The 16,071-nt window shown below is 32.5% G+C and overlaps 2 protein-coding genes across 2 annotated transcripts; both read right to left on the minus strand.

The window, feature by feature from the left end:
- Positions 1–6,885: 6,885 nt before the first annotated feature.
- Positions 6,886–10,668, minus strand: LOC107002220 (FT-interacting protein 7). Its single transcript, XM_015200154.2, has 2 exons — positions 10,424–10,668; positions 6,886–9,646 (listed from the first exon to the last, which is right to left on the minus strand). Exon 2 carries the CDS (start codon positions 9,483–9,485, stop codon positions 7,167–7,169), a length of 2,319 nt encoding a protein of 772 aa, XP_015055640.1. The 5' UTR covers positions 9,486–9,646; positions 10,424–10,668; the 3' UTR covers positions 6,886–7,166.
- Positions 10,669–12,239: 1,571 nt separating this feature from the next.
- Positions 12,240–15,968, minus strand: LOC107002222 (outer envelope pore protein 16-3, chloroplastic/mitochondrial). The gene is made up of 3 exons (XM_015200156.2): positions 15,886–15,968; positions 13,367–13,709; positions 12,240–12,671 (listed from the first exon to the last, which is right to left on the minus strand). Exons 2-3 carry the CDS (start codon positions 13,698–13,700, stop codon positions 12,526–12,528), a joined length of 480 nt encoding a protein of 159 aa, XP_015055642.1. The 5' UTR covers positions 13,701–13,709; positions 15,886–15,968; the 3' UTR covers positions 12,240–12,525.
- Between the last annotated feature and the right edge of the window lie 103 nt (positions 15,969–16,071).

Here is a 16,071-nt window from a genome sequence, read left to right on the forward strand (position 1 = left end):
CCAATTAAAAGAACAGTCCAAGTTATGACCAATTAATTAAAATAATTAAATAATTAGTAGACTTGTTTTTTGTATTTTTTTTCTTTCTTTTCGATTCCTATTTCAATTGAGAAAATGAATTTTAAGAAGCTTATTAATCATGTGCTATCAATTTTCTAAATTACAAATATTTTCCCTTCAAAATAAATAAATTTTTGAGGCGTGAATTATGATACACCCGTTAAGAAATTTAACGACATTAATTAAAAAGCAATTTTTCAGTGTTATCTTTTTTCTTTTTTTTTTCCAAATAATTCTTTAAGCTAACAGTAGTTTTAAGAACTCATTCAAGAGAGAAGGGTAATTTTGAAGGGGAAAAAATTAAAATACATCTTTGGGCTTTAAAATATTTATTTATTTTGAACTATAAAAAAAATGTCAAATTCATTTATTTAAAACAGAAGGAAGATTAATTACCATAAAGTGAATTATACCAACATAGCATATTACCTATGTCAGTTTAAAACCTATCAAAGATTTATAAAATATTGGAAAATATAGAAATAAAACAAAATTATCTTATTTCTGAAGACAACAGATACAACCGTTGACCAAATATTAATTTAAGAAATTAAAAGAGGATTAAACTATAGTAACAATTTTAAATTAGGTGGCTCATATGCGTAGCTCTTTTTAAATACGATAAATTTAATTTATGATAAATGGATTATTGATTCACTATTAATAGCTTAATTTACTTTAATTTATCAAAAATCGAATATACTGACCCGCGTCCAAATAATTAATTCACTAAAAGAATTATTTTTTTATCACATTGATCCTTTTTCTCCAAAACCATTTTTATTGCTATTTTCAAAATATAATAAGTATAATGGTCATATTTTTTTTTTAATTAGAATTATTCGTTTGTTCTACACTTAATATATGCTTGAAAATGTAAGCATTAATTCAGTTAATTGATGTTCTAAATTGTTACTTTTTTACGAGGAAACTATTATCATTTTTATAATCCCCTTCCTTATGCATAATAAAATAAATAAAATTGACACTTTAAATGTATAATAACATAATTAGATACAATGTATCTCTGATCAATTATTTGATTCGAAATATTTTCTTCTCATTAGTTTGCACTAATCTTTCTGTCACAAGCTACGTTTTATTTAATTTAATTATTTTCTTTGTCAATCCATCATTGAGCCTCTTGTCAACCAATTAAAACAGTATATTTTATTTTCTTTTTCTTAGACTTTTTGAGTCTTTCTTGTTAATGAAAGTCAAATTTGTCAAATTTAAAATTTTAATTTGATTATATTTTAAAAGTAAATACTTACACTACAAGATATTTGTATCAAATGACTTATGTAAAATTATTATAATTAAGTGATGCGGAATAGTGAGAATATATATCAACGAATCATGATCAAAATGATAAAAGTTTATGTACAAAATGCATATCATATATTTATTTGTCTTACATAAATATTGAATGTGAACAAGTTTTTACTTTTTACCCTAATTTTAATTAGTTCTCAAGTAATTAAGGAGGATAGCATGATGAGTGGGGAAAAATAAATAACCACGACAATAATATAATCAATGAGATTTTACAAATAAAATTTAAAAAAAAATTAAAAAAATTAAATAACAAATTCCATTAATAGAAAATTTCCAAGTTCCCATGTTAAGGTCTATCTAATATTTTGTCCATAAAAAGGCAAAAATCTGTTATGCTAAACGACTTGAGACTTTAAAGAAGGGGGTTGGGAACTTGCTTGAAGGCATGGAGAACTAATATATATTTAAAAAAATTCGAAGATAAACTTAATAAATAAAGTCAAATAAATAATAAAAACCAATCCATATTATTTTTTGGTTGCTTTCACCTCATAACATAAGATTTTTACAACATCTTATTAATTAAAGAAGGCATTTGGACTATAAGAATATTTATCTTAATTATCATCAAACATCTTTATAATAATATCGTTTGTCTATATATATTTTAGCAAAATAATATTATAATGAGCTTATAATATAAACATGAAAAGTCAATTTAAAAATACTTAATCCTTATAGTAAATTATTATAGTAAAAAAAAAGTCCGGCAGTAGTTGGGACAAATAAAATAAATTCTTAAGTTTAAGGATGAGAAAGAGAAAAGTTTTTAAGTCACATTTAGGTGTATTTGGAATGAATTTTTCTAGTTTTCCCATTATCAGTCGGTTCTTACGTATCGAATAAAAGAAAATATCACTTGTTTTTGAGAAAAATATTTTTCAAGATGGACCAAGTAAATTGCTATGTACTTGGGTGGGTCTTATATAAAGGGATTGAGCTAGTAATTTGTATACAGGTTCAATCGAACTCAGTAAATTTTATTTAAACAATATAGGAGTATATATTAGGAAAACTTTCACATATAGCAAATAAAAAATTCATATTTATATGCTTTATTTGCTATAGCAAAGTTTGCATAATTGCGCTTCATAGCAAACGTATAATTGTATAATTCGCTATACATGTACAACTGTATAATTCACTGACCTAAATTGTATAATTCGCTAGCCTCGCTATACATATACAATTGTATGATTCGCTGGCCTAAATTGTATAATTTGCTGGCCTATTTCGCTGCAATATGTGTATAAAATTTGTTTTGCATACAATTGAATCGAAGTAAAATGTTTGTATATTGTATAACTATAAGTGTATAGGAAGAAGATATATGTTTTTCTCTCGATTTATACAAAAACAGAAACACATTAGATATACTTTTGTTGTATAAAGTGAGAGAAAATTGTATTTCACTGCAATTGTATAATTCGCAATTGTATAATTTGCTGGCCTTTTTCGCTGCAATATTTGTATAAAATTTGCATTTGTATACAATTGAATCGAAGTAAAATGTTTATAAATTGTATAATTAAGTGTATAGCACGAAGATATATGTTTTTGCATGTGTATAAACAATTTTCTCTGCTTTATACAAAATAGAAACACAATTTATACACTTCTGTTGTACAAAGCGAGAGAGCCGAGCAGAGGGAGAGTGGCGAGCGAGAATGGGAGAGTGGCGAGCGAGAATTTTGGGAGAGAAGCGACTGACAAACTTTGGCAAACGTTTGCTATGGGGTACAATTAAATCAAACAGTAGTTACTCATTTATTTTAGGTTATTAATTTGCTATTATATACAATTATCCCTATATATTATTAAATTCATTAGATATGTACGTATATCAAATTTAGTCCTCAATTATTATCACTTATAAAATTCAAAATCTATAAAATTAAAATCTTATCTTCGCATTTGCCTTAGATGGACCAAGAAACCAACATACACCTTATTAATATTTCCAACAAACTACTTCCTACTCTCTCTCTCTCTCCAAACAACAACATTAATCTTAGTCCAAATCTACAATGGGGTCAATGAATGTGCCCTCTTTTTCTGTTTTCTAAAAATAGAAAATTGTTGATAACTTTTTAAAGTAGGTTTTATTTCTGTCTGAAATTGTTTCTATTTGCCTTGACTTAGTATTCTCACTTACTGTCTTCCAAATTTACATTCAACTCATGTGCAATTTTTCCTTCTGATGATTCAAAGGAAATTTCTCCTCTTTGTGGGGAGCAAAAATGGAATATTCAAAAATGCGAAAACGAATTTAAAATTTAAAATTTATAAATTTTAAATTTTAACAAATATGATTTAATAGATTTGGAATAAATTTTTTTATATATATTTAATAAATTGCTTAATATAAATTCAAATTTTAATTTATTGAGTTCTATCAAATTCATAGCTAAAACTCTAACTCCGTCCTTACAAGAGGCACAACTCTTGAAGAGAAAAGAAGTGAACCCTATTTAAAATAGGGAAAAGGGTATGATATATTCTTCAACTTTGTTATTTAGAGCTGATGTACCCTCGTTATAAAAGTGACTCATATATACCCTATTTATATACAAATAATTCACATATACCCTTTTCCTCAAATTAGTTTAATTTTTTTTAACTTTTTTTTAGAAAAAGATATAATTCCATATGAGTATATGTAATCCTCCTTAAACATATATATTTTTTTGACTTTTTTTTTGTTTCAGTGACTAATTTAGATTTATTATTTTGATGGTCAAATATATTTATGTTTCACTAATATTCTTGTAGAACTTATCATAGATGACCAAATTTTTTCTTCAAATACAAAAATTAAATTACAATATAGGTAAAAGAAAATAATTTTAAATTATAATATAGCCACAAAAGAAATATTTTTAAATTTTTTCTTTACACTAAGGAATGAAAGAAAAAATAAGAATAAAAACTTAAATAATTATAATAAAAGATGTCAAAAAATAATTTTATGAAAAAGATTAAAATATGCTTTGAACTTTACTAGAAAAACTGTATGTACCCCTAATTAATTTTTAAGAAAATTAGTCAAAAATATAAATCTAAAACTAATTTTTTTCGCTTCCGTTAAATGAGTCACTTTCATAACAAGGGCATCTCAGCTTCAAATGATCGACAATGTTGAGGAGTATATCAAACCCTTTTCCATTTAAAATAAAATAAGGAAAGCCTAAGATTAATGTTGTAATTTTATCTTCAGTCAAATCCTTTTATAAAGATGTCATTGGGATATATTTCATGATTGTTATAATTAAATATTGATATAGAGAAACATATAATATAATGTGACATTAAAAAAATTGATTTTTTAAATGTATTTCTTTCATTCACTTTTTTACGAGCCCTTTTTTGGACATAAAATTAATTTGAACATTATTGATTCAATTAATTTAAATTGGTATTTTTATTTCTCATTTGATGTTTGATATATCATTTATAATCTGATTAATTCAGACTTATGTTAAAAAATCCTACTATAGAGTTTAGAAGTAAAGCGCTTTTCATTAAAAGTGACTTATAATTAAAGTATTTACTATACCACCAAAAGTTGTGGTGATGCATTCTCTACAACTATAAACTATTTAAGCCAACCATACTCTTTATCCTTTAAATAGTGTTTAATTTGTATGAAACATTAATTATGAATAGTTTAGTTGTAATATCTGTTATTGTAACACTTATTTTGGGACGGACGGAGTAATTAAAGCGTCTACTTTTAAAGTCTTGGCTGTGTTAGGAGTTAGGACAATTTGGAACAAACAAACACAGTCTAAATATGGCTTCAAGACAAATGATGAATTGTTCTTGATTTTTGCTGCTAAGTCCTTGTAACGTTTCACATTGAACCTTCTGCTCCAATTATTTAATCTCTTTTATTTTTCTTTTTTGTTTTGTGTCACAACTCACAACAATCATGTTAATATGCAATGTGTAATTGTAATGTCATGTTAAACTACACTCAGATCAAGTTAAACATATTTAACTATGCAATGTGTTAATTAGAATTAGAGGCTTCCAATATGAATGCATCGAGGATATGATAATTTTGTATAAGCTAAACATTCTTAATTTGATATTAGGTCAAGATCAATTTGATTTGATATTCGATATGTATCAATATTAAACCAAATCATGAACACCTTAATTCTAACGATTCGTTAAGATTTTGTCCAACAAATCGTAACGATCATCATAATTTGCTATTAAAGCAAGTGTTGGTCCATTAACAAGTTATGTTTTGAATTTTTTTTTCTAAATGAGGCTAAAATTTAAATGGTAACACCCACAAAATTATCCGAAAAGAACATAAATCACATACTTTTTAAGGTAATATTACCATTTGTCCCTTATAAGTTATAATTACAGAAATCCCTCAAACTGATACAATAATATAAGTGCTGATACATTAATCTGATTTGCGAGATACATTAATCGTTAAGTAAGATACATTACATTTTATACGTGATACACTAATCTGATGTACATTTTATACATGATACACTAATTTGATGCGCGAGATACATTAATCTGATGCGTGAAAATGAGAGATTTCGGAGATTTATAAAACTAATAGGGAATAATAATAATAAGAGAACTTAAAGGTGAGATTTCTGTCATTAAATTCAATTATTAGATAGAAGGCCCAATTAATTTTCACTCAAGCCCATAGAAGAAGCCTGTAAGTAATTAGGGCCAATAAGCCCACATATTAGTGACCATTGGCCCAAAGCAAAAGAAGCCCATTGTTACTTTACACAGCTTTATTAAAGTGAAAACAAACAGAAAATAGAAAAAAAGAGAATATTCCATTTAAAAAAAAGTCGGTCATTTACTTCTTTTTTTGGAAAAAAATATTTTGTGGTCCTTAATATATTTTTCTACCTCTTCTGACATACTCTTTTGCTTTTTCATAAAGTATTATTTGTTGGACTAAATCAACCTGAAACATATTATTGTCAGCTAGCTTCATTTATTAGGTAAATTTACTCTTAAAAGTTGGATTAAATTCGTTCGATTTTATTTTAAAAGATTTTACTATCATTAGAAGTAACATTACACCTTATAAGTAACTCTTTTTTTCATTATATCTATTAATATGAAACTCTATTCACACGTTCAATAATTTTCACCTCGAACTAAGTAAATCATCACAAGCTAAAAGATACTCCTAATCATATGTTGTATTACTAATGATTTATCAACCAAATGAAAATGACTTAGAATTTGTGCACCATGTACATGGTTTTAGTCTAGTGTAAGAGTACAACATATAATATGGATTAAATCCATGTCATAGGTTCGAGCATGTGATGTGAATTAGATTCAAGTCTCGAATTGATAAAGGGATGGGGCTGTTATCAACCAAGTTTCTTGTCGCGCCCACGAGCCTCATGATTTTTGGTTTATCGAAGAAAACCCAAAGTTTTGGATATCAATATAGAGCAACATTATGTCAACAAAAAAAACACATTCCAAATTGAATAGGGAATACTTTTGAATTGAGTATTGGGGGATTGTTCAAAACATAATAACTTGCAAGCTACATGATTACATACATAGATTTGCATCAGCAGCCAATTTTTTTTTTGAAAAACATAGAGCAAATAGAAAGCAAACTCACTAAACTAACAGTTTCACCAGGATCTTATGCAAAATAGTAGGAGAGCCCCACAATTTCTACATCATTTTCGACGATTGAATGCAGAAAAACAGAAGGTAGGATAGAGATGATAGTTGTTTAAGGGCATGGGTTATAGCATGCAGTCTGTTCTAGCAGGCAACCTTCTGAAGAAGTTAAGCGGCACAGATGGAAGCTTGTAGCGGAACCTTGGATGTCTTAATACATAAAACCCGGTCAAGAGCCCCACGGCTTGGAATGGAGTGACATAGAGAACAACAGCAGCAACCAAGCAGAAAATTACGAACAATGCTGTTGCTCTAGGGTCCCTCCAGCTCAGCAAAGACTGCAGCCTCTCTCCTTGAGTAGCCAAGTCGCCAACCACGGTCTGAATCCTCCCTGCAATACTTCTTATGCGGTCATACCTCATCCTGATAATATCAGGAGAACGTGAAGTAGGGAAAGTATCAAATTCCTCATCCAGCTCATCGGGATGAGCAGTATCAGCACAAGAAAGGCGAGTATCCATGTGAGGAGGATGCCTTGGCCTCCATCTGTAGTACCAAATTCCGATCAGGAACAGATAGAGGAAAATGGTAGGTAGAATAAGCTCTGGATAAAGAACCAGTATCAAGAACAGGATATGGATCAGAACAGTCGTAATGGGATTTTTCCAATTGCATATTTGATCAAACCATTTTCCGACAGAAATTACCACACCTAAAACACCCATAATCCTGAAAAAGTTAGCCTTGCTTCTCCTCATGCTCCACATATGAGAAGTAACATCCAACATATACTCTACTATCTCTTTCCTCAAAGGTGGCTCAGCACGACTCAGCCTCAAGGAGACAATCTGAGTGGCTTGGTGCCTCAAGTTGTCCAGCTGCGTAACAGTTAACGGATGAAGATAGTGCATTTTCGGTAACAATGGCTGTGAGTACATATGCATCATATTCACCAACGACGAGCAAGTAAACCTCACAGCCAAATGAATTTCACCCATCTTCTTCACCCCAGTGGGATGCAAGACCAGCAGTGGGTATGAATGTGTGTAGACACGATCAGTTTCAAGAGTCGAAAGACGGATCCTGACCTTTCCAATCCTTGAGTCCCTTGCCCCTCCAGATTTATCTCCTCCTTGCAGATGACAATTATCAAATACACCAATAGTTATAACAGTGCAAGGATCAAATACTTCCCACGTGTATTGCTCATTCCATCTGGGAGCAAAGCTATCTATAATTGTCCTTGTCCGCACCCACTTCTGCCCATACTTTGCTACACAATAGGCATCTGTCGTTGCCCGCCCATCCTTCGTTTTCATTGGTGACAGGCCCTGAGCGCTCAGAACACCTACTTCAAGAACACCAATGCTAGATTTCCACAGCTGTTTTGCAGTTGGCCTAAGATCACTACTGTAATGGGTTGACTCATCCAGCACATGGTAGCCTCCTTCCAAACATACTCTCATATGAATCCGGCTAGCAAACTTGATTTCCTTCTTTTCACCCTCAACAATAACATGCTTCTCAAGATTAAACCATCTCGTGTTCACAGGTCTATGGTCCAACCTCCGATCCACATACTGCAAAGGAATTGCACACCTCCCAAGGACTTCATCCTTGTTTGCAACTCTATCTTCCACACTCAAAATCAATGGCTCCTCAAACGGTTCCGCTGCTACAAACATCAGATCCTCATTCCACAAGGGATTGATAGTCTTGCTCATGGAAACTCTGGTCCTCAATGCTTGATTTCCAAGCATGGCCTTGACGTAAACTTCTGGAAACCTGCTTTTGTCATTTGGAATCAAGTCTTGAGCCTCGATCACGTTAACTCTTAGGTACCATAATTTTGGCGAGAGGTACACCTTAGACCTTATATTTGCAAGGCCATCAGCCCCACTAACAGCTGCAGCATCTGAATGCCAAGCTTCAGGAAAGGCTTCATCAGCTTGATTTCCCATCCAAACAGCCAACATCAACTCCCCTTTGACTTTGGTACCATTCCTCTCCTCCAACCTATACCACTGTGGAGCGAGAGGACTGTCTGGGGGAACCCTTTTTGGGATATCATTCAAATCAAACAGGACACGACCCACAAAGTCATCCTTAACAAAATCCTTATCTTTCACAATTACTTCAAGTACAGAAGCCTGAATCCTATCTTTTGAGAAAGCAAACACCTGACTCCACTCGGGATTCGACTTCTTCTCAAAATGACGAGTCGTACCCTTATAATTCCCGAGCTTAACCTCAACATAAGGATCAAGACTACCTGTTACATCCTTTGCAGGTAAATCCTTAGCTTTCACAACCCGGACATAAAGATACTGCATTTGCTCAACAAGGTCATATGTGCTAGTGAGCTTATCACCAGTAATCTTCCCTCCACCAAGGTGGGGTTTGGTCTCCTTGAGTGAGAAATCTTCTTGATGGGGCCTCTGCATTTTCGAGGTTGACGCAACAACACTTGACACACCTTTGTCAAAAGCACAATCACCACAAAACCCCTCTAGTTCTCCACCAGAATGTGACCCAGTGATCAACAGAAGGAAGACCTCAGCACAGACAACCAGTTACCGACAAAGAGAACTCCCAAATTATGTCACTGCACAAAAATAGTGAATCAAAACAGTGTGAAACAAATGTATTCAAAAAGATGAGATAGCAAAATCTAGAGAATGTGGACTATCAGATCTTTGTCACATGAATAACTTAAGAGTTAAAAGTGGGGAAAAGAACCACTTGAATGACAATCAGAATAATGACAAAAACATTCACAGCCAGATCTGAATGCTTCAAACATCCATAACATCAAAAAGAAAATAATAATCAGTTCTAATTCCCTTCAAAACAGCAACAACAACAACATATCCGGTGTGATTTCAAAAGTGGGGTCCAGGGAGGGTAAGGTACAAGGCAGACCTTACCCCTACCTCGAGGAGGTAAAGAGGCTGTTTTGGAAAGAGCCTCAGCTCAAGTGCAGCAAATCAAAGTAGTTATCGGGAAAAGCAACAACATCGAAATAGCGGAACAATGTGATATCAGAAACACAATAAACAACAAAAGATAACAGATATCAAAAACACAAAACTTTACTAATAGAGCAACCATAAAAAAGCAATCTTTAACCAATGCTATGACAAACTGTATACAAGAACTACTCTTACCCACATAAAGAGAAAGTTAACAAAAGCAAAAGCAAACAAAACCAGTCATTTGAAAGCCAAAAATCAACCACATTATGCTGAACAGGCACCAACAACTAAACATCATCCTAGCATTCAAAACACACACAACCCAAAAAGCATGAAAAAAATGAAATCAATTTTTTCCTATAAAATTACATCAAAAACAAAAACCCATAAAGAGAAAGTGAATGTACCTTGAGGTTTCATAGAATCTGAAGAGGAAAGATTGGATTTTTACTGACAAGGTTATCAAGAATGGAGTCTTAAGGAGGAAAAAAAGCAAAAGGGGTTTGGGGTTTTGCTCTTTCTTGAACCAAAGTGTAGTAGAAAATGGTGTAGTGAGCCAAAATCAAAAGTGAAAAAGGCAACAAAGTACACAACACAAGAAAGAAAGAAGAAAACAGTGAAGAGGGTATAAGAGAGCTCTGTGTTCTTTGTCTGATTCCAATGGGGTGGGGTAGGGGTAGGGTGGGGTGGGGGTGAATATGCTGAGATTTTGTGTGTGTGAATATTTGTGTTTCTGTCCCTCTGTTCTTTTTTAAAAAATATTACCGTCTCTGTTCTGTTCTGTGTGTCATGTTTGATTTAAAATGTGTGTAAGAAAAAGGGTTTAAAATAACTCTTAAGTAATATGATTAAAAATTATTTTATTTAAGTTGAATAGTTTAAATAATAATATAATTTTTTTTAAATGAATTAAAAAAAAATAAGTATCACGTAAAATGTAACTAAGGATAATATTTTTTCATTGAATTCTCTTTATTCGATGAGTGTGTCTGGACTTCACACGGCCAATCCCATAGTGATTAAATATTTATTCGCAGCGAATTATATTTTATAATATAAGAAAATTATTTAGTCTTAATAATTAAAAATTAAAGTAACAATGTGTATATCTATTATATGTGTTTTGTAGTCTTTCTGTTTTGATATTGAATGCCGAGAAATTTTAATGTTTTACAAGAAGGTAACTTTAGTAATTGGATCAATTATTATTTTCCTAGTTCATTATTTGTTGAAGATATTATAGATTCTAAAGAAATAGTATGTATAACAAAATTTATATAAGTTTTCTATTTAATTCAAGCTAATTATTGTATTGTCTTTTTTCTTTCTTATTTGAATAATTTATGGAATAAATAAATATAATTTTTCTTTTTTCCTCCTTGTTTTTTTTTTCGAATTTTATGTCACGAGAAATGTAAAATGTATAATTTCAATAACGTTAAACTCGAGACATTTATGATTATGATGCAAGAATGAGATTCGATAATGTCGGACACATAATTTAGTGTCACGTTTATCCTACTACCTCTGATTCATTTCAATTGTTGTTTACTTCTTGCTAATTTGATTCCAAATAAGCATCGAGTTAAAAAATCAAAAGAGTAATAATTACTTCTTTGAAATCCACTCCTAGCTCCAATAACAATTCACATTATTTTTCAGGAACCAGTCAACAATTATTACTCATTTTGACAAGATATAAAGGGTAATATAACAAAAGAACTTTTACTTTTATTATTTTTAAGGGATACCTTAAACAATACGAGGGAGAATCAATTTAGCATTATTTGGTGGTTTCTTTTTAAAATTTGAGTGAGTATTTTTTCTGCTATGAATAAATGACCTCTCATTATTTTCGTTTAAATGTGCAGCCTAAATAAATGAACATTAAGGTGGAGATGAACTATGGAGCCGATGAGTCGGTGAAAGCAAGAATATTACCAAAAATAAATAAAAATAAAAAAAATTAAACGAAATAAAAAGTTTAATCCATTGTCAATACTATAGTGTTGCTCGAACTCTCTAAAATGAAGTTGCGCCGTGTTTAGATCCTTCAAAAAGCATTATTTTTAACGGATCCAACACACCTAAGAACATTTTTGAGAATCTAAGCAAGTACAACTTGATTGAGGAAGTACGAGTAGATGCCAGCAATCTCTTCCCAATATAACAGCGCAAAACAAAACGAAGATTGTGCTTAAATAAGGTTAAGGTCAGACTTCATTTTGCAAACCACAATTGTCTTATAGCAAATCATAAAAAATCTTAAAATAGAGAAGCCATAGAGCGCCATAATATCGAACAACATATAGCCCATTAATACATCTGGTCAGGTATTCAAACTCAATCAAAAATCACCTGTGATGCTAGAAATAGAGTACATAGCATGCTTATTTGCATCAGACTTTCAGGTTAAAGGAAAAAGAGAACAGCATAAATCAAGAAGGTGTAGTCACAATCATTCATAGTGAGCTTTCACCGAGTCACATTAATTCTGTCCAACTACCAATCATTCAGCAACGACTCTTTTCTTCGTAGTGTAAGGATAGTACTCCTTGCCATTGTCAGTTCTTGTGGTTGCGCCTAGTCCATCAATTATACCAGAAGTGACTGCAAGTGCAGCCCCAGCTGACAGAGCAGTTGGAATACTCCTTCCTGCAAGGATAACAGTCAAATTAGTTTGGCACCACAGCAACATTTGGATTGGTCTGTTACCAGAGGCAAGGGATAGAACACCATGAATGAATGAATGATGTACTTAATCTGCACAAATGCTTTATGCAACTCATGAGATCGTACACTCGCTGAATTCTAAACTTTTGGTTGATGAAAAGTTCATTCTGTGCAAGGAGGAAATCTATTAATCTGTTCTCAAATACCTGTAGCAGCAGCTGAGTCAAGGGGCTACTGCTCGCCGTAGCAAGAGCCATAACTATTCTGTGACAGGTCCTAAAAAAGACACACCCCTGTTTCTTTCAGGAACTAAATGAAATGCCATGTAAAATGGTTGTGGTCATGTTTAAGAATCTTTGTCCATACAGCACACAGATTGATGGGAGAAAAAATCTATTTATTGTTTGTGAAGTTAAAAATCTTAATAGGCATCTAAAATAGAGATGATAAAGGAATTAAAATTAACCAAAACCTTCACTGAAACCAAGAACACCAGGACAGGAAATGATAAGAATTAAATAGATGCACCCATCACAATGCCAATTGAATGCCAGCTCTATAAATAGGCTCTATGCTGGATGTGAACTAAGAACAAACCCCTTTTTTGTTATAAGAAATCAGTCCACAGACAATTTCTCTGTTAAAAGGATGTTGTTGGGTGGAGAGGAGGGGATTACCTTTGAAACCCAGCACAGAAGCACCAGCAACGAATCCACCCACTGCTCCATTAATAAAATCTCTTTTCACCCTATAGTTCTGCACCAGCTGTTCTACCCCTATATAGACTCCACCAATAGCAGCAAAGGTAAGCCCGTGGTTTCCCATCATTTTCAATGTCCGGATCAAACCAGGAAGAGCAACATTTCTCTCAACACGGGGTACATCATGCCAAGTTGCAATAATGGCACCCCAAAGTGTACCAGCAACTAGACCTGAGGTTGCCCCTTTCAGTGTTTTCATCCCTGGTGTATCCTCCTCTTCATAATACCTTAGCTCTGCAGCCTCATCCATGATTTTACTCTATCCTTGCCAATACGCCAGTAAAAAATGTGAAAACAAGATATGCTTGAACTAATAACCAGATATCAAAGGCGAGAGACAGTGAGAAATAGTGTGTCGCGAACATAAATATTTGAAGCAAGAAAACATCATCTTAGTCCACAAGAAGCAAATGATGAGAAAACAATGATCACATAAATTTTGGCCATCACCCTATATGCTTACCCAATCCCATACATAAAAGAATTCATAAGATTGTGCCTGTGTGTAGATCTATAACTACTCATTCTGCCTTCTAATAATGCCTCAATTTTTAGTACCCGCTACTGGAATTACAAAGTTCTCCATATGAACAATTCAAGAAGATGGAAAACAGAACTACTAAAAAGCTTTGTTGTTCAGACTCTTTAACAAAATTGCCTTGGTGTGTGTTGGATCCTCCAAAAGAAGTGCATATTTGGAGGATTCGGTAAGGGTGTGGCACCCGCCACTGTATTTTTGGAGAATCCAAGCAACATACATTAATAGTATATGGTATGGAACTAATCTTACAGCTTTTTTTCTTGTGATTAACAGATATCTTTGCAATTGCATTCATTTTAAATACTTATTAATCATTCTAAAAAAAGAACTTGGATGTTATACACCATTCAGACATTCTTTTAATAGTCTATAACCAAATTAAGTAGGTTCAACAAAAATGTGAGGAAGAAGCAGAAGAAGTTCGTGAAGAAAAATGTGAGCTTCACATTCAGAAAACCATCAGAAGTCTAAGTTAGGCTAGACAATTGACCTTCCCTCATATCATTACACCTTGTGCTTGAAACTCAACTGAACATTTGATTTTTCCAAGACACGCGCTATCAATTGATCACCAAGTTAAGAGATATGCCACTAACCATGTGTGATGTACATAGATGTGTATGAAGGTTAGAGATAAGCAAAAGATATAAAGACAACCTATAAGTACATGCTCAAGCAAAGGCAGTGCCTCTCTTACCCTCAAATTGTAACACATTCCAGACATGACAGAGAGTTATCACTTATCGCATCTGGTTACTTCAAATTCCATGCTAAAAACATTTATCTATTCAGAGAAAATGAATTGACAATTTTTTTCTTTTAAATACATCATCTCAACTAAAGGATAACCCTGTCTATTACATAGGAATCTTTGAAGACAAATAAAGGTTTATCTTATCTAAATCACCACATCGAAAAATAGAAAACACTCTAGTTCCTTTCAAATGGAGCACATCGTTAGATGCTACATTAATCCCAAACTAGTTGGAATGGCCCATACAAATCCTTTGTGTTCATTTCACTCCAATAGGGTTCATTTTATTCCAATACTAAATAGTCTTTTATGGAAAATTAGGGCACTTACCCCTATAGATCGAGGTTCTCCCACTGTATGCATTTTGCTCTAGTCGGGCCCATTTTAGTCCAATACTAAATAATTTATCCCTACACCTTTTTTAAGACTGCTATGTTATGCTCTCCATACTATTTTGTCATAGCTTCTCCACTTGGTCATTACTTTTCGACCTGCTTTGCATTGCTATTCCTAGAGCCGAGGTTCTATCGAAAACAATCTCTCTAACTCCCAAGGTAGGGGTTGCATACGCTCTACCATCCCTAGACCCCACTCATGGAATTACAATGGGTATGTTGTTGTTGTTGTTGTTGTTGTACTAACTAATTGTCTTTCAAGGAAAATTAGTGGTACCCTCCTAAAGCTCGAGCTTCTTAAGCTCACACTTATGAATTACACCTACAACAATATACAAGTTTTGTGACCATAACAAAAGGGCTATTAGCAAGCAATGAACCTAATATAGCAACAAATCAGCCTTAATCTTAACAAGTCAATATCATCTACATGCTCTTCCATTCTCTAGCTCCTCAAACAATACCAAAAGGATAAGGAAAACAATTGCCAATGAACTAAAAAATTGCGATCCATCACACAGACTTATCCACAATCCATATAACAAAAATAAAGCTCATATTCCATTCAACTGAAAAAACTCTACCCCTTCTATGAACCCTAAAATCGGATTACATTACTAAATTTCTCTAAAAAAAATTTAAAAAATTGTTATTTTGAAATACAAATCATTCATGTGCAGTTAATTACAACAAAATCAACCATATAATTTGTATAAATAGAGAGAGTTAAGCTCAGAGAACTCACCCAGCTGGAAATGGCACTGATCTGTTTCGCGATTTTTGTGAAGAGAGAAGGAAGCGTAGAAGATGGCTTGTGCAATATGGGTAATATATTGATCCAATTAATCAATATTGAGATTTCGGCCCAATAAACAACGCACGTAAAACTTTTTCTAATGGGCTTTATAGGCCCATTTTTGTTTTGCAAATC

The sequence above is a fragment of the Solanum pennellii genome, chromosome 10 (assembly GCF_001406875.1).
Source record: "Solanum pennellii chromosome 10, SPENNV200".
In the NCBI taxonomy this organism is placed as follows: Eukaryota; Viridiplantae; Streptophyta; class Magnoliopsida; order Solanales; family Solanaceae; genus Solanum; species Solanum pennellii.